At 33.3% G+C, this 23973-nt stretch overlaps 1 protein-coding gene across 2 annotated transcripts in view; it reads left to right on the plus strand.

Moving 5' to 3' along the window:
* Positions 1–23971, plus strand: part of Klhl13 (kelch like family member 13) — a 178271-nt gene extending 154300 nt beyond the window's left edge. For both annotated transcript variants that reach the window (XM_026413623.2, XM_026413622.2), the window contains 5 exons: positions 99–231; positions 776–972; positions 12056–12851; positions 20198–20311; positions 22408–23971. In XM_026413623.2, the coding sequence (XP_026269408.1) occupies positions 99–231; positions 776–972; positions 12056–12851; positions 20198–20311; positions 22408–22895 (1728 nt within the window). In that variant the 3' untranslated portion in view covers positions 22896–23971. The remainder of the gene's footprint in view (positions 1–98; positions 232–775; positions 973–12055; positions 12852–20197; positions 20312–22407) is intronic.
* The last annotated feature ends 2 nt before the right edge of the window (positions 23972–23973 follow it).

The raw sequence follows: 23973 nt of genomic DNA on the forward strand, positions 1-23973 counted from the left end.
AAATACGTTGTTCCACATGAATATATAAATAGAATTTTAGCCTGGAGCTTTCTAACCCTAACCATTCATTAGTGGCTCAAGTTATATTCTTGTTACAGGGCTTTGACCAGCTTCGACTTGAAGGATTGCTTTGTGATGTGACCCTGATGCCAGGTGATACAGATGATGCTTTCCCTGTGCATAGAGTCATGATGGCATCTGCTAGTGACTACTTCAAGGCTATGTTCACAGGTAGCTTGCCTTTTTAAACTTTGCATCCACATTAAACAATATGGAAAATTGTGTTTAAGTCTTTTTATTTCTAATTTGAAATTCAGTTATTTATTCAGTTATTACTTTCAAAGGGAATAATCATCACCAGTATGTGTGATCGTGAGTGGTGCTATACAGCTGTGCATGAAAGTACAGCATGTATGATTTGGGTGATGCACTTTTTCATACATCCATCTTTGTTTCACAGCTTTTCCTTTTCATATCTGAATGGGTCATTAGAGGCTCTATGTCTGACTAATATAATCTTTGATCCATCAAAAGATAGGAAGTGATAGGAGAACATTTTAGAAGTACTTGCATCATATATTACCTCCATTAGTATAGAATGAGCTTCTTTAAGCACTCTCTTTTAATTGTAAAATGTGCAAAAGCCTGATTCTGGTATGAATGCTTTTACAGAAGAGACTTTTCCTTGATTGTAATGCATCTAATTAGCAGTAGAAGTGAGTTTGACCTTAATTATCCACCTTCATTTAATTGAATGTCTTTTTTTATATTTAAGGTGGAATGAAAGAACAAGATTTAATGTGCATTAAGCTTCATGGTGTGAGCAAAGTTGGTCTAAGGAAAATTATTGATTTCATTTATACTGCAAAGCTTTCTCTTAATATGGACAACCTTCAAGACACACTGGAAGCTGCCAGCTTTCTACAAATTCTGCCAGTTTTGGACTTCTGTAAAGTATTTCTCATATCTGGGGTAAGATATTTTCAGACGTTTTTTGGTAGATTCCAGTTGTAGCCTGTTTAGAGTGTAGATATGTGCAATTTGCCAATAGAATGGTGTCACATAGTATGTGGTCTAGAAACAAGATTAGATTAAAACAACTACATTTTTACTAAACAGTATCATTTAACAAAACTTTCAGTGTAATCAAATGACATGGAATACTAAGTGTTCAATAAAGATATATACCTTAGCCTGTTTGATAATGTTACATACCTTAATTTGGTTCTATTCATCTTAATGATTTTGCACAATAGTCTTTAATGGAATCCTATGGAAATGTAATCTGAGCTCCTCGAAGTCTGTTAAAATATTTTTGGCAATTTTTTCCCTTCTTTTAGTATAGGAGTTAAGATCTAGACCTAAATTTATGTGCAGACTGTAAAGATATAAGTCTTGGTCTCTTAGGAACATATTAACTACTGAATAGTGTTTAGCCTTTTTAATGACCAATCAGTGGAGTACTTAGCAGTCACCCAGTTTCTCAAGATAGTGTTTTATTTTAGTTGAGATCCTTAAATTTGATTTTGTGAAACTAAATGCCTGGGCTATGCAGAAATATTGTCAAGGTTCCAGAACACCTACAGCTAGCTTTTATGATTAAGAATTATAGCAGTAGTCATTTTTTATATATTTTCTGAATTATTTATTTATGGAGAGCATGCTTTTTATAATTGGTTTTAACTAATATAAATTTTAATATTGGTAAACGATTGCCATTTGGCTTTTAAAAACTCAACACTTTTGAACATGCAATCTTCTTTAAAACACTGTTTCAAGAGAGCATGTGCTTAATTATTTTATTAATCAGACAGTCCTTCTCCATCAATTGGTGAAGGGATATAGTGGTATATACAGACACAATGTAATATTATTCAGCCTTTAAAAAGAATGAAATTCTATCATGGATGAGCCTGGAGGACATTGTGTTAGGTGAAATAAGCTAAGCACAGAAAGACTAGTAACATCTGTTTTCACTCATGTGGAAGCTAGAAAAGTTTACCTCATACAAGAGTAGATAGAATAAGCAGAATGAGATCCTAACTAGAATAAGATATATTCCATGCTTATATAATTATATCAAAATGGATTCTTCTGTCATGTATAATTAAAAATATACAATAAAAAAGAGTAGAATAGATTTTGCTAGAGGTCCAGAAGGATAGGGGTGTGGGAGGTGTGATATAGGGAGAGGTTGGTTAATGGGTACAAAAATAAGGTCAGATAGGAAGAATAAGTTTAGTGGTCTATTATACAATAGGGTGACTATAATTAGTCATATATTTTAGATTTCAAAACTGCTATGAGAAAATTGTGAATACTCTCACCACAAAGAAATGATAAATGCTTGAGATGATGTATTGTAACTAAATTACCCTGATTTGATCCTTATATAATGTGTGTGTGTGTGTGTGTGTGTGTGTGTGTGTATATATATATATATATATATATATATATATATATAGAGAGAGAGAGAGAGAGAGAGAGAGAGAGAGAGAGCACTCATATTTTACCCCATACATTTGTACAACTATCATGTAATGTATCAATTAAAAATAAAAGTATTTAAATGTTGGAAAAATTTAAAGACAAGGTACTTATAAAGTCAAACCAATAGCTAATTTAACTACATTCTTGAAAATATATTTTTTGTATATTTGTTCCCATTTTAGAGTACTCAGAATGCTGTCTCATAATTACCTATAAATTTTAAACTGATGGCTATTTTAAGGGTTTTATGGCAGCATATTATATTGTAGATGTGTATCATCTTGACTTCCAAGTGGAGTTTGTTAGTCTCCTATGCTATTACTTACAACCATTACTGGGTTTGTGTGCAAAATTTCATTTTAACTTGCTTATTTTACTTCTTTTGGATAGCTGAGTCATATGGTGGGTCCATTCAAATTCTTTTGAGGAATCTCTATATGCTTTCCAAAGTGGTTATATTAATTTTCAGTTGACAAATGAGATAAAGAAAATGTTATATCACACATACACAAACACACACACACACACATAATGGAATTTATTCAGTCATAAAGAAGAGTGAAATTATGGCATTTGCTGGTAACTGCATAGAACTGGAGAATATCATGCTAAGTGAAATAAACCAGATTCAGAAAATAAAAGGTAAAATTTTAATCTCATATGTAGAAGCTAGATAGAGGGGAAAAGGGAATTATAAAAGGGATCTCATGAAAATAGAAGGGAGACCAATAGATAGAGGAAGAAGATCAAGAAGGAGGGAGAATGGAGGCATAAGGAAGAAATGGGGAATGAAATCTACAACATTATGCTATGTCCATATATATTCGAATATACTCTAATGAGTCCCATGTGCATATATATAATTATAATGCACTAAAAATAATAATAAAAGGGTGATCAACAGAGTAGAGCAAGCAGATCAGGGGCAGGGAGGAAGGGAGGGAAAAGGAAGGTAATAGGGAATGAGATTGAACAAATTATGTTTATGTATGAATATAGCATAAATAATCATATTACTCTGTATAATTAAACATACCAATAAAATGTTATAAAAATTAAAACAAACACCATAATGAGTTAATTTATAGCCAGAAGAATTTATTTTAATTCTATCATACAAAGTCAATTACCTTAAAAGCAATAACTAGCTTGTCTCTTGTTTTGTGTCACCTGACATCTATAACAACTTCAAGTTACATTCAACTTTTATTGAATGTATTTTTTAAATGTCTAAATTGCAATACTTAATTCGGAAGTAATATCTAAAAGTTCATGCTTATATACTAATTAACATTGTTTTACACTGGTCTTAGGAATACTTGGTTATCCTGAGCCAAACTAGGGGCAGTGCCATGATTTTTTGGAAATAATCATTAACAAGAGTACAGAAGCTTAATACTTAACAACTTCAGATATTGGTTGTGATCATTCCCCTTACCTGAAAGAAGACAAAACTGGATAATATGCTATAGATATTATGCATATGTGAAATATATGTCTCATTTATATATGTATATATTACATATAACATTACAAAAACAAACTTTCAGTAGTGCAATTAAATTAGCCATTGGCTGAATTTATAAGTGCTCTCTGTGTATATGTATATAATTTGCACAATTAATGTATTATTGTCAAAATAATAGAAAAGAATTTTGGTATAGAAAACTTTTAAAAGCAGTTTTATTTAAAGATGAGAACACAGTAATCCTGTAAGATTGACAAATTTCTAATAATTAGAGGTTCCTTAACCTGTTTCATTTTTGTGAACACTTAATATTTATTATTTTAGGGATTATATTCTTGATTCCTAGTATCCTCTGCAGACATCCTAAAACCCATTTCTAATGGAGAAGAGGCTTTTGCCTAGTAAAGCTTGCTTGTGGTGTAGTTTATCCCTGCCTCCTTTAGTTTTAGGACTTTCTTGCCTGTGAACATTTTAGGAGACACCTCTTTACTTAGCATCATTATAAATTGTCTGTCCTTCATCATATTTGCCAAAGATATGACCATATGCTTTTATAGTGGGAATCTTCTCTCTTAGAATCTATGATAATTTTTTAGAAACTTTAATAGATTATTAGTTTTAGGAACATGTGAAATTCAACTTTTACTTTATGTATATATATATTTTCATATATCTATATATTTTTCATATATTGTGTTTCTTAGTTAGGCATATGTTCAACTTTGCTCTATTTATTTCCCATTTCTTTCTTAGCAATCAAGTTACCATAGGAAAAACAGTAGCCTTGGGTGTGTATTCTACTTAGGAGAACTGAATGTTTCAAGAGACTGTAAATATTATACAAGGAAGTTTTTTTTTAAGTTCTCCCATGAGCTAAGTTATTATGGATAATTTAAAAATATAATGGTCTTATATTTTTAAAATTGTAAACTGAAATCAGATGTTTTGGAGGAAAAATACTTTATGTTTTTAATGATGTAGTGAGTTTATAGCTCACATAACCAAAACACTACTTGGATTTGAACTTTTAGAAGGAAAAATTTCTTTTTAATACATTTCTATTCTATATCATTCTTTATCATTTGTGTGAATGAAGAAGAGCAGGGTACATAAAATGTAAATTGACAATGCAGAAAGCATTTTATATGATGGTTTTAAATATGATTATAAAGTTACTCTTAGCTTCAGGATAGAAATATCAGTTATCTGGGGTTGGGGTTATAGCTTAGAGGTAGAGCACTTGCCTGGTACATGTGAGGCATGGGGTTTGATCCTCAGCACCACATAAAAATAAACAAACAAAGGTGTTATCTCCATCTACAATGAAAAATATTAATAAAGTAAAAAAGAAATGCCACTTATTGATAACAAAGCATCAGACTCAATAGAGGAACCAGTCCCCTATCTAACTTTGCCATCTATTGCAGTAATAATGTTTCTCTTAGGGTGGTAATTAGTATTATAGTTTATAGAATCTGGCATTTTGTTCTTGCTGTGTTATTTTCTTGATAGTTTTGGAAAAGAGGACTAGGAATTGAATAGAAAAGGATGACAACTAAGGGTATAAAGCAGAGTATGTAAAAATTTCTGCAAAACTAAAAACACTTTTATATACAATGGAAAAAAGTGAAAATGACTTTCTTCAGTCAAATAACTTTAAAAATTATATTTGTTTTTATCCTTATGACATTGTATAACTACAACATGCTAAATATTTTCCAGTCATTCCCTGATTTACAAAAAGGCTGGAGTTAAGGTTTTTACTTGTCATTTGTGTGGAATTTGGAAATTTTAGCATCTTCTATTTTCATCATTACTATTTTGGAGGATAGCAGGCTAGCTCACAGAATAAACTCAATTTAATATTTTAACATTAGTTTGCTGATATAGGATTTTGTAATTGAACTAGATATATTACAATTTGAATATACAGAATAAACAAACTGGAATGACGTTGACAAAGAAACCATTTTCCTTTTATATAAACACATTTAATCAGACAATACAGATTCCTTAGTGCTTTAGACTTGGTGATGTTCTTTATTTAAAATATTTTTAAGATGGGCATAATGGCTCATGCCTGAAATTCCAGCAATTTGGGAGGCTAAGGCAGAAGAATGGTACTTTCCAGGCCAGCCTTGGCAACTTGGTGAGATTCTTTCTCAAAATAAAAAATAAAAAAGACTGGGGATGTAACTCAGTGATAAAGCACCCCTGGGTTCAATCTGCAGTACTGAAAAAAAAGTTGTATTTTTCACTCTTAATATAGGTATATCACTGGTTCTACTTGTGTGTTTATTATTAGCAATAGGAGTGGAGGGCTCACAATGAAATGGAAAGAAATCTTATGGGTGTGGCTGGAAGTAATAAAGAGTTAGAAACAGAAAATAAAGGAGATACATATGTAGGAGACAGGCAAAAAGGAGAAGGAATTTGGTTCTCTCAAGGTAAAATGAGAGAATCAAAAATCATTGGAAAAAGACCATTTATTTTGCTTTGGGGTCATTCTTTTTGTTGTATGAACTTCTTGAACAGTATATATGTTTTCCATTCCTTGGATTTATTCTAAATTGGATTTATCCATTAAAAATGTGTAGAGAGATCTTTTCAGAAAAAAAAAAATCTACTTTGGAGAGATTTAAGTTAGAGAAAATGTTTCTTACTTAATTAGAGTAAGTAGTGAACAAAAACTTTTCCCCTTCCCTTTAAAACCAGTCTTGTCTTCCTTATTTCCAGAGCTGATATTGATTAATACCACCTAGATGGCCCCAATAGTGGTTGTTTATGGTCATCCATCTACTCTGTTTGGTTGGTACCCATGTTAACTGGTTGTTAAATATTCTAACTATCATCTCTGTCTATAACCTTGACCACTCATTCTTCCCATCTGCCATCTGTGACTCTGTGTGGGAAGAAGCAGCCTGATCTGGTCTCAACTACTTAAGCACCAGAGAGACCATTGTAAATAACTAACACTGCATTCAATAAGAGAAGTGCATTTAAAGCCTAAAAAGGAATATCAAATTGAATTCCTCTAACTGGAGAGACCATCAGCATTCACTTCAAAAGGCATTTAGAAACTGAAGAGAGGCAAAGACTGGGAGAGACTTTGTTTTTATTCATCCCTTTGTCTATTTATTTATTTATTTATTTTTTGTGGTACTGGGGATTGAACCCAGCGCCTCACACATGCTAGGTAAGCTTGCTGAGTTACATCCTTAGCAACCCCTTTGTTTTTCTTATTAAAAAAATGTTCCTTCCTTGTGTTCTGGGATGTTCTCACCTATGGGAGAGAAAAAATGCCTGTTACATCTTCTGCCCACCTCCAAAGGAGCTTACTTGATTTCATCTGTGTGTTTTTCTGTGGGCATGCTTCTTTTTCTGCATTGTTTATACTATATGTCAGGGTGTCATTTTAATAACCTAGAGAGCACTCAGGATAATTTTATATGTTGAACGATTTAGGAGTCATCCCAATTTTGCCAGATTTTACTTAGTCTTTGCTTATCCCTCAAGAGTACAAAAGCAGGTATTAATTTTGTTGTCTATATGGAAATATATTTGTATCATACACTGATCTTTAATGAATTAATATCATAGATTTCTGATGAAATCTGCCATTGAAATACCAAATTATGTTAATGGCAGTGTTTAGGTGCATTAGGTGATTTTAGCAGCACAGCAATAGTAAGTACTAGTATATTAACGAGAATACCACTTGTAAAATTATGATGTTGGCACTGCCATTAATTAGGATGACCATGAAGGTTGTTTGGTTATAATAGTGTATAATAATTTTTGTCAAGGGAACTTAAATGTGCACTTGTTTATTTTTAAAACAATTTTATAGGTTCTCATGTTTGGTTGAGTAATTTTGTCTTTTTTTTTTTTTTTTTTTTTTTTTTGCTGTGCTAGCCTTTTAAATGCCAATATAATTATTTGGATTAACTTCTCTTATAACTTTGTTTTCAAATGTACCTTTGGAATTTTGGCCAGGTTTTCAGATGAAATTAGATGAATTCAGATGAAATTAGTATTCTTTCTACTTAGAAATTTTGAAAATAATCTTTAAGTTTCATATTTTATGTTTTCAATGTGTAATGTAGTCTATTACATACATACATTGTATTGTGTTACTGCACATACTCATTTATTAATACCATCTGATCTCTTTGGAGATTTGCTAGTTGAGACAATTTTGACAATCATTACTGATTTTGAAAGTTCTCAGCACATAGAAATGATAAAACTTTGAGGAGATAAATATGTTTAACCTAATGTGAACATTATGCAATGTAGATTAGTATTAAAACATTACTTGGTACCTCATTAATATGTATTTTTTTGCTTTTAGGTATCAGTTAAAAATAAAAATAATGACTTGGAAGTGGGTTAAAATGAACCATGGTAGAATAATCCAGTATTTTTCCGGAATTATTTATCATTTCCATAATTTTTGGTCCACTATATCTTTATCCATTATTCTAGACTTTGCTTTTTTAATCTCTGTATTCTATGATTAATGTTTTACCTTTGAATACACACACTTGATGAGAATTCACTTTCTAGGACATATTTTTCCTATGTGACTCATTTTTAAATGAGTAAGATTCTCGTAATTTGCTATGTTAATTTAACAGGCATTACACTTTTAATCCCTTCTATCATTGCAAATTTAATTGTTATTGTTGATAATCATAGACTTTAATCTTTGCTATATACTCTGTGGTAGCTGTTGTAAATGAACTATAAAATACTTACTCCTTCTGTGAAGAATATGACGATTCAGAAGGTTATAAAATACATTCTTTTGCAAGTTTTAGGAAGAGGGTAGGGAACTATCTGTATTGATTAAGTAGACTGTCAAAATTGTTTCTAGTTCTGTACATTAGTATATATGAGTGTGATAATATATTAGGAAGTATTTTACAGATGCCACTAAGTAAAAGGTAGGTTTTATTCTCCTAATATTTATTTTTTTTTAGTTGTAGATGGTTACAATATCTTTATTTACTTATTTTTATGTGGTGCTAAGGATTAAACCTGGTGCCTCAGGTGCTTTGCCACTGAGCTACAGCCCCAGCCCCTCTCCTAATATTTTTTTAATATTTATTTTTTAGTTGTAGTTGGGCACAATACCTTTATTTTATTCATTTATTTTTATGTGGTGCTGAGGATCGAACACAGGGTCACGCACGTGCACGGCAAGCGCTCTACCACTAAGCTACAGCCCCAGCCCCTCTCCTAATATTTTTTTTAAAGAGAGAGAGAGAGAGAGAGAGAGAGAGAGAGAATTCTTAATATTTATTTTTCAGTTTTCGGTGGACACAACATCTTTATTTTATTTTTATGTGGTGCTGAGGATCGAACCCAGCACCCCGCGCATGCCAGGTGAGCGCGCTACCGCTTGAGCCACATCCCCAGCCCATCTCCTAATATTTTAATAATGGTTTTCCTCATTGGATAAAGTTGAGGAGGTTAAAATAAAAGAATCAAATACCTTAATTCTATTTCTAAATTATATTATTTTGATTCTGATCTTAATCTTGGTCTATTTTAGAGGGTTTCAGTTTAGATTTAAATTTGATGGCTAACAACTAGTGATCACATTTTGCTCGCTTAAAGTCCCCATTCCTTGTTGATTTTATTGGTATTCATAATAATAATGATGAGAATCTGCTTACTTGGGAATTATGTTTGTACTTTCATCAACTTTTTACTTATCCATATTAGTAAATATATTTAAAAGTGCAAATTACCTTCGCTTGAGGAAGGGCTATTTCTTACTTGCTTTGGGAAGTAGATCCCTTACCCCTAACTACCTAGGGTTATTTGGGCAATTGTTATCTCTAATTCTACTTCTACAACTTAAAATTTTATCAGACATGAATCCACAAGTCATAAGTGAATGAACATGAACTTCTATTATTCATATTAGAAATCCAAAGTATAGATACAGTGTTAAGCAATGCATTTTTAGAGGCCCATAATTTCTTATTTTCCTAGTTCTTGTGTGTTACAGTAATGTTGTAGGCAGTTTTATATATATGGATACAATAGAATAAGCAATCAGATATTTTGAAGAAGTTTGTAAAGCAAATCAATTGCTTAAAAGAGTACAAATTCTTTCTGAGTAATAAATCTAGGAAAATAGCCATTTGTAATTTGTGTTAACGTCAGAGCTTTTTTTGGGGGGAGGGGTACCAGGGATTGAACTCAGGGGCACTAAACCACTGAGCCACATCCCTAGCACTATTTTGTATTTTATTTAGAGACAGGGTCTCACTGAGTTGCTTAGCACCTTGCTTTTGCTGAGGCTGGCTTTGAACTTGTGATCCTCCTGCCTCAACCTTCCAAGTCACTAGGATTACAGGTGTGCACCACCACACCCAGCTAATTTCAAAGCTTTAAGTGCTGTAACATCCTAACTGGACTGTTATTTTATTCAGACTGTTATTTTACTTTTAGCTTCATTTCAACTTTTAAGTGAAATGTCAGTAGAAGGATTAGTTGGTCTTAACTATCTAAAACATTTGCTAACAATAAGTTAACAATGCACTGATGAATTTTGTGTGACTTATTGAACACACACCCCGAAAAAATTAAAAATACATACACATGTACACATTTGAGTCCTTTGTCTATGACCTGTCTCTGTGCTTGCATATACATGTACTGACATTTGTATAGTGGGTTTGCTTATGTGAATTTTTCTTGCATTATATTTGCTGATATAATTTTCCTTTTGACAGTGATTAGACATTGAAAAGAGATCCTGCGAAGAAGGATCCTTCTAAACTTCTTTCTTTTGCCAGCTCTTTTGCTTTATAGTGTGTTTTAGTGTATGCTGGGGACATCATTATGGGCTCATTTTAACTCCAAACAGAGCTAGAATATGCTGAGAGTAAGAGAGTGCCTAAGGATAGATACATTGCCCAGATACAAGCAATATATACCCCAAACCAATCTGCATGAATGATATAGATACATCCTTCCTGCCCTCAAGGAACCAATATGAATGATAGAAATGCCTATTGACATGAAAGGGATATTAAAGAATTGGAATTTTCCTGTATGTGGATCTGCTAGCTGTGTGGTACTTTTAAGAATTATGACTCAGAAGTGAATAGACATGAACCATAATTAATAACCCTCAATTTTTCCAAATTTTCCATCTAGCAAAGATTTTATTAGTGTTTTTTTTTTCCTGTGTGGGGTGTGGTACTTTTTGAGGAAAGGAAACTATTTTGGCCACAGTCAAGTTTTCTCATTGTTTCTTAGATTAACTTGTAATCTACTCACTGATCATTGTCTCTTTTTTAAAAAATTTTTATTTATTTTTATTTTTTGCATTATAATTCTTTTTTTATTAGTTGTTCAAAACATTACAAAGCTCTTGACATATCATATTTCATACATTTGATTCAAACGGATTATGAACTCCCATTTTTACCCCAAATACAGATTGCAGAATCACATCGGTTACACATCCACGTTTTTACATACTGCCATACTAGTGACTGTTGTATTCTGCTGCCCTTCCTATCCTCTACTATCCCCCTCCCCCCCATCTTCTCTTTCTATCCCATCTACTGTAATTCATTTCTCTCTCTTGTTTTTTTCCCCTTTCCCCTCACATCCTCTTATATGTAATTTTGTTTAACAATGAGGGTCTCCTTCCTTTACCATGCAATTTCCCTTCTCTCTCTCTTTCCCTCCCCCCTCTCATCCCTGTTTAATGGTGATCTTCTTCTCATGCTTTTCCTCCCTATTCTGTTCTTAGTTGCTCTCCTTATATCAAAGATGACATTTGGCATTTGTTTTTTAGGGATTGGCTAGCTTCACTTAGCATAATCTGCTCTAGTGCCATCCATTTCCCTGCAAATTCCATGATTTTGTCTTAATCACCTTTCTACTGAATTAGGTAAAGGTCATTTGCGTATTCTTTTTAGATCAATAATGCATTTAGATAAAAATTTTATTTGCATCTGTATGAACAATAAGAAGCATAACTCACTCTTATTCTAGAACAGGTATTTGTTTGAGATGACTGTCAAGAAAGTAGCCATGTTTGAATTGTTTTTATTGGTTTAATAGGTCACTTTAGACAATTGTGTCGAAGTTGGGCGGATTGCCAACACCTACAATCTGACCGAAGTGGATAAATACGTTAACAGTTTTGTCTTAAAGAATTTTCCTGCATTGCTGAGCACCGGGGAGTTCTTGAAACTCCCTTTCGAGCGTCTTGCCTTTGTGCTTTCCAGTAATAGCCTTAAGCATTGCACTGAACTTGAGCTCTTTAAGGCTACCTGTCGCTGGCTTCGCCTGGAAGAGCCTCGGATGGACTTTGCTGCAAAATTAATGAAGAACATACGATTTCCACTGATGACACCACAGGAGCTCATTAATTACGTGCAAACAGTGGATTTCATGAGAACTGACAATACTTGCGTGAATTTGCTTTTGGAAGCCAGCAATTACCAAATGATGCCATACATGCAGCCAGTTATGCAGTCAGACAGGACTGCCATTCGGTCTGACACCACTCATTTGGTTACCCTAGGAGGTGTGCTGAGACAGCAGCTGGTTGTCAGTAAGGAATTGCGCATGTATGATGAGAAGGCCCATGAGTGGAAGTCCCTAGCCCCCATGGATGCTCCAAGGTACCAGCATGGCATTGCCGTCATTGGAAATTTCCTCTATGTTGTTGGTGGACAGAGTAATTATGACACAAAAGGAAAAACAGCAGTCGATACAGTGTTCAGATTCGATCCTCGATACAATAAATGGATGCAAGTTGCATCTTTAAATGAAAAGCGCACATTCTTCCACCTAAGTGCCCTCAAAGGATATCTGTATGCGGTCGGTGGGCGAAATGCAGCTGGGGAACTGCGTAAGTGTACACATTTACTTTTATGCATAGAGACCAATTTCTTTTTTTACCCAGAAATCCATTTTCAATCATAAAATAAACAGTTCAGTACAAGTATAGACAAAATGTAGCTAGGGTTTCATTTTAAAACATTTTTTTCTTTAAAAATATTAGAGACCATCTGTATAGCTTGTCTGGACAGATATAGTTGGCCAGAGTGCAAATTTTATCTTCTTAATACATGCATATGTTGCAGAACATTTTATTTGTGCAGGATGTACAGTTTTCATCTTGAAAATTCAACTAAGAAGTGCATTCAATTAGTTTAAATTCTAATAGAATCTTGAGCAGAAGTTTGGGGTGTTTCCTCATTTTCCAGTTTTAGAAGCCCACTAGGATATTTTACTGAATAGGTTAAAATCATTCATTACAGAGAACTGACTTTTGTTGTTTGTCTAGTTCCATAGTTTGTCCTCTATTAGAGGCTATATAGCAAGATAATGCTCTTTATAGATTAATGTACGAAGTTCAATATTATCTAAAGTTTATTTATGGTATTATGATCTGTGACTATTAGTTTTAAAACTTATTTTCTTGTTGAAATATCAGTTTTCCTTCATTGTAAACTGACCTAGTAAGCTATTCAATGGTATTTGCTGTCTCTCCATGACTATTGATAAGTAAACTTGAACATAAAAATAATTTGGCTAGATAAATTTAACTTAAAATGTATAATTTTGTTATTTTAGACCAAATGGGATAATATAGCTTGTCTAGAAAGAAAGGCAGGAAGACTTCATTTTATATTGTGACATATATCTGTGATTATTATTATTTTTTACCTGCCTTCTTTGACTTTCTGTTGTAGAGTCCTTGTAGTTGGCCAGTATTCCAGGCTCCATAATACTGGGGAAGGTCAACATATTGTATATGTTGGCATTGGCTCTGGATAAATTCAGAGTACTTCTCAGAATCTTTTCTTCCCAGTATTCTAAAAAATGAAAGGTAGTTGAATGGATGTAAGACTACGTTATGTATTGGGGAAAAGTACTACTCTCAGCTCCTATACTTTTCTGTTTTTAAAACTCCTTCTTGTTAGTGTCATGCTCTTAATGCTACTCATCTTTATCACCCAGTTTTCCCCCTTGTTGTTACCATATTTTTTCCCTAAGACCAAACTTTCTAGATTTTTGGACCAGGTGGCATGATCACCAAGTACATATGTTTCCCAACATACTTTATTAATCAGACTTTTAAAAGCATTTGAGGCATTAGTGACTTCAGTGTAGAATTGTCATTTCAGGTCTCCTCAGTCAACCCATACATATTATTTTCATGTTATTTTACTATGTAAATTTATGGTATGTAAAAATATCCAGGAGATGCAGTATTGTGGTTTCTTAGAAATACAATTAGTATATGAAATTCTTTAAGATTTCATAAATTATAGGTCATTAACTCAGGCAGTCAGTGGTTATTTTGAAACTTCTATTCTCAAAGGAAATAGCTTCTTTTTCCTCCTCAAATCAGTGCTTGTTTGTTAATGTTATCACCAATGTTAATATGCAATAACTGTTTTCAATATATTCTTTCTAATATTAATTAGGAGCCTTACACTTCTGGGATTTATTATCTTCAGGCCAAAGAGAGTCTTTACATAAAGCTAAAAAGTTAGCATCCCCCTTTTTCTGACTCATCCCTGTACTCTTTGTGTTTCTCTCACATTGTACCCAGCTAGGAATAGGAAAGAAACTACCCCACTGTGCAGGTGGCATATGCACAGTCTTCTTTGATCACAACTTTTAGATACCAGCTCTCTACCTCTGATGAAAATAGTCTTCTAAGTGAAAAGAAGCAAGTAAATCATGCCTTTGTGAGCTATTCCTAAATCAGTATTAACCATTTGATTATATTTAGGCTTGAAAAATAAAATCCCCCAAACTGACCCTAAGGATGACTTTCTTTAAAAAAAAATCCCCCTCTAGATGATATAGGTTCATTTTTATCTTGTTTCCTAAACTGCATTTTCAAAACTGCAATCTGATTATAATGTAGATACCAACTCTCCATGCCAAGAAATAACTCTCCAATTAATCTTTTGATATTTTATCCAATTTGAAATGATATGTAATCTAAGTAACTAAACATTTATAGAAAATGGTTGCCTCCCTTAAAACCAGCATATCCAGCAAATACATTCTTAAAATACTAAATATTTTAAGTTAAAATATGTTAGCAGTTGTAACTTTTAAGTGTACTCAAATTGAAGGTCAGAATTCCAAGAGAGCTTTCTGGTAAAAAAAGAATCATTACTTAAGCCCAGTGCAATGGCACATACCTGTAATCCCAGTGGCTTGGGAGGCTGAGGCAGGAGGATCATGAGTTCAAAGCCAGCCTCAGGGAAAGCGAGGTGCTAAGCAACTCAGTGAGACCCTGTCTCTAAGTAAAATATAAAATAGGGCTGGGGATGTGGCTCAGTGATTGAGTACCCTGAGTTCAATCCCCGGTTCAGCTCCCACCCCTTAAAAAACATCATTACTTAAAACATCATTATTTAAATAAGAACATTCCCTGTTCCCCAGGCCACCTCCTATACTCCCTTTGACTTTCTCCTATATTATATTTAAGAGGGGGCAAGGAGTGGATTGTCCCATTTTTTTTTCATATTCTGTATTATCAAGGTAACCAAATGTGATGTAATTTTTCCTGATTACCTCTGTTCATAGTAAATAATATCAACAAGTTCTTCTGGAATCTACCCATTGAAAATAATCTCTTTTTATAAATAAGAAAAAAATGTTCAGCTGCCCTTTTCAGTTTTCCTGATCCCAATGTTTTTGCAGAATAGTAGATTTTGGTTCTAAAAAAACTTTTGTTTATATTTCAGAATTCTCAATCCAGAGACTGAGTTTTTAAACTTTTCTTCTGCTCCACAGGTTGTTGGATTTTTTTTTGTTGTTATTTTTTCTGGGTACCAGAGATTGGATTCAGGGGCACTTGACCACTGAACCACATCCACAGCCCTATTGTTTTTTTTATTAGAGACAAGGGTCTCACTGAGTTGCTTAGCGTTTTGTTTTTGTGAATGTTGGCTTTGAACTTCTGATCCTCCTGCCTCAGCCTCCCCAGCCACTGTTTTTTTTTTAATGCATCCCTCTCCACACCCACTAATATCTTATTAATTATTTGTATAATAAAGGAGCATTTCTATCTTACAACTGAATACATTGGCATATTCATATGCCTGTGTCAATGGAAAAGGGGTGGCAATGGGTAGCAAGAAAAGGGACTGATACAGAAGTTATTTAAGAGTTTAGCAAGTTTATTAGCACATCGTTTATTTTCCATGTACAAATAACCATTTTCTTTGTGTATTTATAAAAAGAAAACTGGAAAATTTGTAAGATATTTTTGATCATTGTAATATATTTGGCTTATTAAAATCATTTTTGTGGATTGTATGGACCTAAAGAAAAGCTAAGTCCATAGTACATCAAAGAAAGACTAGCAGTATGTCTGCAGGCCTGGCTTATTGCTGAAATACAATCCTTTGGAAATGTTGCTTTCCCTGACATTAGTTACAATGGGAAACTAGGGGAAACTTACAGGAGCTGTCACTTAAGTGAAAAAGGATTCAGTTATTTCTAGCATCTTTCAAAATTATGTCATGTGAGAAATTGATCTTCCATTGAGGTTTTTTATATTGAAGAAGAATATGACAGCTGTGATATCTTTCACTTCAGTTAAATATTAATAAGTCAAGATTTCAAGTAATAAAATAACTTATAGAAAACATGTTTGATTTCCCAAATAAATATACAATAAAATTACTAAAATGTGCAAAATGGCTCCATATTATTTAATGGATCTGGGCTTTTCCTGAACACTAAGCAGCACCCTAGGATTTTAAAGACCATCCCTGCTCAATGGGAGCCTTCAGAGTGCAAATTATTTTCTTCAGGTCAAATCTTAAAGAACAAGTAAGTTTCACATCATCCTTTGGGTCCAATTCGGGACCCCAGTGGAATCATCTGAGAAAATAAGGACCCCTGATAAATATGAAATAACCAAACTGAATGTAATTCTTAAAATGGTGAGGTTCTCTAACTCACACACCAGGTCCCTAGACTCCTGAAATCAAATATCTAGATTAGTGGTCATTAAGCTTCTGTAAAGGTCCAAGAAGTGTTTATTTTTGTTTTTGTGAGTCAAAATCTGCCACTCAATTCTGCTATTATAGTGCAAATGGGTGAGGCTAGGTTCAAAATAGCATGATTTATAACCAATGAAATTTGAAATTTCATGTGTTTTTGTATGTTTCAAAATAGTCTTTCAATTCTTATTCAATACTTTAAAAATGTAAAAGCATTTATATTGTTATCTTGTGGGCCATACAAAAATTTGGCCCACAGGCTGAAGTTTGTTGACCCATGCTCTAGAAATTTCTGGTTGCCCCCTTATCATTCCCAACTCTCATAGGTTATGATAGAGCCATCGCTTTGGGGCTCCAAATCATTCCTCTGCATCATCCCTTACCCCCTCTTCCCATAAAAGTTATTGGCATCAATCTGTATCTGATTGTTTTGTAATTATGGAAGATAGAAACAGGAGCATGTTTTCTTTTTAATTAGATGCATTTCTTTTTCAACTAAATATTATTGATTTTACTAATAACAACAATTTTGTATAGAGAAAATCTAAAGGCTAACAAAAAGACTGAAGGACTAGAAAAGCTGAAGAAGACAGATTATTAAATGGAAGAAGAAAAGTTTAGGGATGATGAACTATTTTATAGTTATTGTGTTATTGGTGGTTAATATCCATCCTGCATTTAGAGTCTTCTGTGTGAGAAAGTCTTCTAGATGGATTCTTATGAACCTTATTAGGAAAAAATATAATTCAGTGACAGAAAAACATCATTATCTTTTGTATCAGAAAATATTAACAACAATTAAGAGTGATTAACTATTTCTAACTCTACTGGGCATGGTGGCGCATGCCTGTAATCCCAGTGGCTCTGGAAGCTGAGACAGGTTCTTGAGTTCAAAGCCAGCCTCAGCAAAAGTGAGGCACTAAGCAACTCAGTGAGACCCTGTCTCTAAATATACACAAAATAGGCCTTGGGATGTGGCTTGGTGGTCCAGTGCCCCTGAGTTCAATCCCCAGTACCCGCCCCCCATTTTTTTTTCTAACTCCACCATAGAAAGAAAAAGAGGAGCCTAATGGAATTCATCCCAAGACCATTTGAATTAGACATGGGAAAGGACAGTTATGATTTAGAAATTTCAAAGTTCAAGGCAGAGTTGTGCATTAAGAAAAACTTACAACTGTAGTCAAACCTGTCTTTGACTTCAAATAGATGAAGAAGACGATCTCTGGAAGTCTTTTAAAACTTTTTTTTTTCCTGTTATGTGTAATTAGATTGCTTTATCATAGAAAATTCTACCATTAATTACTTTGCTAGTGCCACACACCAATCAATATGCTAGGCACCCTGTTAAAATGGAGAGAGAGAGAGAGAGAGAGAGAGAGAGAGAGAGAGAGAGAGAGATAATAATGTTCATTCAGTAGGATTTGCTTAGTAGTTAGGCAAAAGTCATGCTAAAGGCAAATGGAAATGAATATTTAAAAAGACATCTTACTACAAAGAAATAATAAATGTTTGAGGTGACAGATATGTTAATTACCCTGATTTGATCATTACATAATAATAATATACACACATCTAAATGTATTCATATATCAAAACATCACATTGTGCCCCATAAATATGTACAATTATTATATGTCAATTAAAAATAAAATAAAACCTAAAAAGACATTCAGTGCCTGGAAATAGTAAAAAAAATATATTGGGGCTTCTGGCAGTTTAACTGGTTATTAATTGTGAAAGTAGCCTTTATTTTGAGGAAAGATTTATAGGATCCTGCTATTTGATAGAAGGATTTAGAATAAATAGTGTTGGTAAGGATCCAGGCCTGAAATAATGAACAAAACCAGCAAGAGAGCAGATTAAGATGAGATGAAAATAGTAAAACTCTGAAATAAGACTGAAAATTTAAACCTATAGTAAGCAGAAAAGCAGTAAAGGCATATGAAAAGTGGTAAAATATAGGTTTGATTGTGGGAGAAAAATTAATTTGCATTAAATTAATTTGATGAAGAAATGAAATTAGTGGATGCAACAGAAAAATAATTTGTGTATGTCTTTTCCTCCCTTTTACCTGTATTTAGTAAGTAGAGAATCTTATTCAAAGGTTGATTCTCTGTTAGGATTGCATTTGGCTTTAAGTAGCTAGACCTTATTCCAGTGACTTGATCAAATAGCCATGTTCAGTATGCTTCTGTTTACGTGTTACCCTGTAGAAATATATCATCTGGCTGACCAAAGCTTCAGGGGAACCTTCAAAATTATTTTTACTTTGGGGACTTGATGCAGTGATTCCATGAGTATTGTTATGGTTCTATTAGCAAGAAAAAAAAAAAACAGGGTTGAGGAAGGCAAGAAATACTATTATCATTTGGCAGCGTCCACAATAAGTAATGTGAACATTTTGAGTCAATCTAGACTTATGCTTTTGACCACAGTCCCCATAGCAGCCCTATTTCTTTCTGCGTTTTAAAAAATGATTACGTTTTTCATCTGCCTGGAATGTCATTGTTCTGATCTTGAGGTTACAACAGACTGATTGAAAGATATTTAAGAAAGTTGAGGTCACTCCCCCAAAATGATTTTTTTAAAGATGATAAATTTATTGCTGATAAGAAGTACCTTTAATTAAGTTCTTAACTTCATTTTATACCGCCAATCATCTTCAGGTTAAGAGAGGTACTGATTGCCATGACATGTGGAAAAATTATTGTCATTGTATTTTGTAGTCTGAGTATGAAATAAAACAATAGGCTTTAGGACATAAACCAGACAGTACATATACTTTCACTCTAAGTTTATAACTTTGCTTCATATATATTTATATTTGTTCCTATATGGTATGTCAATAGGGAGACCCATGATTGAGGTGTTCTTCCTTACTTGTGATATTTTTCATGTTTTCTTCTCATATTTTCATAGCAAAGAAATTCAAGAAATGTCAAATTGTAAAGATGTAACCAGATTCCCAAGGAAAAGAAATCTTAGCTAGTTCTGCAATGACAGAAATGTATTAGACTCTTATATAATCTAGTCTAATGTAATACTTTATTAATGGTTCATATTAATATAATCTCAATAATTGTTATAAGAGCCCCCGTGGATCTCGCATATATGTGTCTCAGATATGTATATATAATTATTTTTATGCCTAAAGAAAAAAGTTGCTAAATTTGAGATTGAAAGTCACGTTATTTTCTTTGAATTTTTAAAATAGCTACGGTAGAATGTTATAATCCAAGAACAAATGAATGGACCTATGTTGCCAAAATGAGTGAGCCTCACTATGGACATGCTGGAACTGTGTATGGAGGAGTGATGTATATTTCAGGTAAAAAAATGTCATGTGAACACAATATATGTGTACTTTTAACTATATGATCTTCTTTGTATATACTGATAGTAATAATTCAGAAAATGGATAATCAAAATATAAATTAATGTTGGCTTAAGAAGTTATTATTGTATATACATTTGTGTAAACATGCTTTAGGCATTCTATAAGTTTGTAAGACTAGCAGCAAACCAATCTTGTTATAAATGTGTAGCTTAGAAGAAATTGGAAAGCATTCAGATTCTCCAGTTTATTTTCCAGTTCCCATACCCTGTATTATAATAAACACTATTCACATATAGCACCAACTAATTTATTTTATTTAAAATTTAGGTGAACTATGTAAGGAAATATATAATTATATAACATAAACTCTACTATGCATTAAACATGCATAATAATGCATAATGTTCAGTATTTTGGTGTAATCTATAGTAAATACATTTCTTTTTTCCTTATTATTGCAATGCAGTTCTCCTATGGTATCATTACAGGAATAATTCTGTGCTAAGTATCTGTATTTCAGGCACATGCAGAGATATTTTCTATTAAAAATTTGAAATGGCTACTCTTTATTCAGGGTTCCAATAATAACTCACTCTCAAATTGTTGATGTTCAAATCATCCTTCTATAGCATTTAGAAGAAGAAAACCTTGCTTAATGTAATGATCACCACTGATATTGACATTTAATTTTGTTAGGCAGGTTCTTATCATTTGGCACTCATACAGTCTGCCTATGACATTTTTTTTACCTTATTCGAAGGCCTGGCAGTGCTAATCCAGCAATTGCATTATTAGAGAACAAAGGCATTAAGGGATTGTTTGTGGTCTGAACACTGCCTTATGAAATCTGTAATCAAGAAGGATCAGAGAAAGGCCTTTAGTGTGTGATTGGCAGGTTTCTGGTGTTAAATTCATGAGAAACTATAGGATGTCTTATATTGAAAGAGCCATCCAGGAAATCATATGCTCTACTAGTCAATGATTTATACCATCTACCTATTTTATGTGTGTTGCTGCTATACCATTATAATGAGAGCTCCAAATCCCCTTGGGGGGGGGGGAATGACACCTGAATTGTTTTAGTGGTGCTTTAGCATAACTGGGAAATATTGCAGAAATGACCTTCCAAATCAAGGGTAGGAAAGGAAGCAAGCTGATTTTCAAACCAATGAATACTATTTTGCTTTCTGGGAATTCTTTAAAGCATAGAATAATACTATAAAGCAACAGCAAATAGTGATTGCCATTTGGCTACTTGATAGTAGAGTTTTGAATGATATGGTTAAAGATTAGCTTTGTCTGAAAAAAGATACAGTCTGATATGTTCATATTCATTGTACAAACTGATTTATGTGTGATATAAGAATATACACTTTTTAGATGATTTGGACTTAATATATGAGCAGCAAAATGCTGCAGAAATAAATTTCTACATAGATTCAGCATTCCAATTCTTTAACTTTTTAAATATATTTTCCAATAGCAGATGGCATTACTCATCCTTATTCCATCTACCAAAAACTCCACAAAAACAAACAATTCTGTATATCCTTATAAGCTTGTACATTATTTGCATAAGACTTCCAACATTTTTAAAGCATTTTTATAAATATCTCATTTCATAGTCCCAATCGTAATGAGAAAACTGTGGTGGATATTCTTATTTGACAAGAGAGAAAATGGGGACCTGGAATTTAAAGTGTTCTTATAGCCCAGTGTTCAGCACCAGAGGGTGCCCACTAAAAAGCAATAAGGAGTGAATGTAGTTTGCATTTACTGCAAACCCAACTGTACTAGTCGCCAAAATATATATTTTACTTGATAAAGCCTCTTATGTATGATAGGTCCTTAATTTAACAAAGTCATTGCAGCGATATAAGCTTTTTTTTCATTCTATAAGAAGATGAAAGTCGTATTTTCTTTATTTTTAACCTAAAGAATATTTATAGAGAGCAAATATTATAAAAACACTATTGATAAACTATACTATGCCACAAAACATAGCTAAAAGGTGATTATCTATACTAGCCTTTACTTTTCCATTTTTATGATCTCTTTACCTCATGTCTATTATTCTCATTCTTTAGGAGGAATTACTCATGACACTTTCCAAAAGGAGCTCATGTGCTTTGACCCTGATACTGACAAATGGATCCAGAAGGCACCAATGACCACTGTCCGAGGTCTGCATTGCATGTGTACAGTGGGAGAAAGGCTCTATGTCATTGGCGGCAATCATTTCAGAGGAACCAGTGATTATGATGATGTCCTAAGCTGTGAATACTATTCACCTATCCTTGACCAGTGGACCCCAATTGCTGCCATGTTAAGAGGGCAGAGTGATGTTGGGGTTGCTGTCTTTGAAAACAAAATCTATGTAGTTGGTGGATATTCTTGGAATAATCGTTGTATGGTAGAGATAGTGCAGAAATATGATCCAGACAAAGATGAATGGCATAAAGTTTTTGATCTCCCAGAATCCCTTGGTGGTATTCGAGCTTGTACGCTCACAGTTTTTCCACCTGAAGAAACCACACCATCACCTTCTAGAGAGTCCCCTCTTTCTGCACCTTAAGATCATCCCTACAACTAAGATGCTGTAGTCCTATCTTTGCAATGTGTCATGATTCTCTTCTTTTTCTCCCCTTAAGTAGTATATCTGTTAGGATTAGCCTCCAGTAATTGATACTGATATTGGAAAAAAGACAACATTGATGTTATTTGTGCTGTTCGTTTGGACTAGAATGTTTATAAAGTGGTAATAAAACCATCCTGGAAATGTATCCCATAGAAGCTGTTTAACATATGAAAAAAAGTATTGTCTATGAACTGTTTCTTCAGTACTTTTTAATGCTGTGTACTGGGTGTAAGGTATTTGTCATCTTACATTATAAGCCAATTTGAAGGTGGATTATAGTAAATGTACAACTGTGCTCACTAGGCTTCAAAGTAAAAAGTTTTCCTTTCATCTTTGACTGTAAGATGTCAAAGGGAGGCAGCCTGCTCTAGCAGTTCTAGCAGGAAACAATACACAAAAGGTTGCCAACTCGCATGAGCTACCTCCCTCTTTTCATGAAGTATTTTTGATGTATCTGTCAACCCACTTGACTGTGTGGGTGCATTGAGAACATATAAAGTTTCTTAGACACACAGGAGAAATAACTGAAATTCACCAATGTTAACTTTAAAAAAGCATGACCCCTCTACTTATAAAAAAAAGGTTTGGGGTTTTTAAAGTGTGCGCAAATGCATACACACATACTTGGATATGGATTTCTAAACATTGAGTGTCACATCAAATAAATATGAAATTTCAAAAAATCTTTTAAAAGCAGCTTCCATTAAAATGGGAATTCAGTGTGCACATACTGAATACACATGTGTAGAATCATATGAATTTAGGTGGATAAGGGCTAGAAATTTTGAGCAACTAAAGTTGTCACTTGACCCAATTTTATCTTAAAAATTGTATTCTTCTCCTTCTCCTTTGCTGTTGAGATAACTTACATATTCTGTGTATTCTGTATACTCTCAATTCATAAGGTTATTTAGCACAAAGTATAGCAGCTTCACCTGGAGAGCTGCTTTTGCTCAAAGAATTCAACTTCCATGTTTTATCTTTTTTCTGTTCAATAAAAACATTTAATGTCATT

This window comes from Urocitellus parryii, chromosome X, assembly GCF_045843805.1.
Source record: "Urocitellus parryii isolate mUroPar1 chromosome X, mUroPar1.hap1, whole genome shotgun sequence".
Lineage (NCBI taxonomy): Eukaryota > Metazoa > Chordata > Mammalia > Rodentia > Sciuridae > Urocitellus > Urocitellus parryii.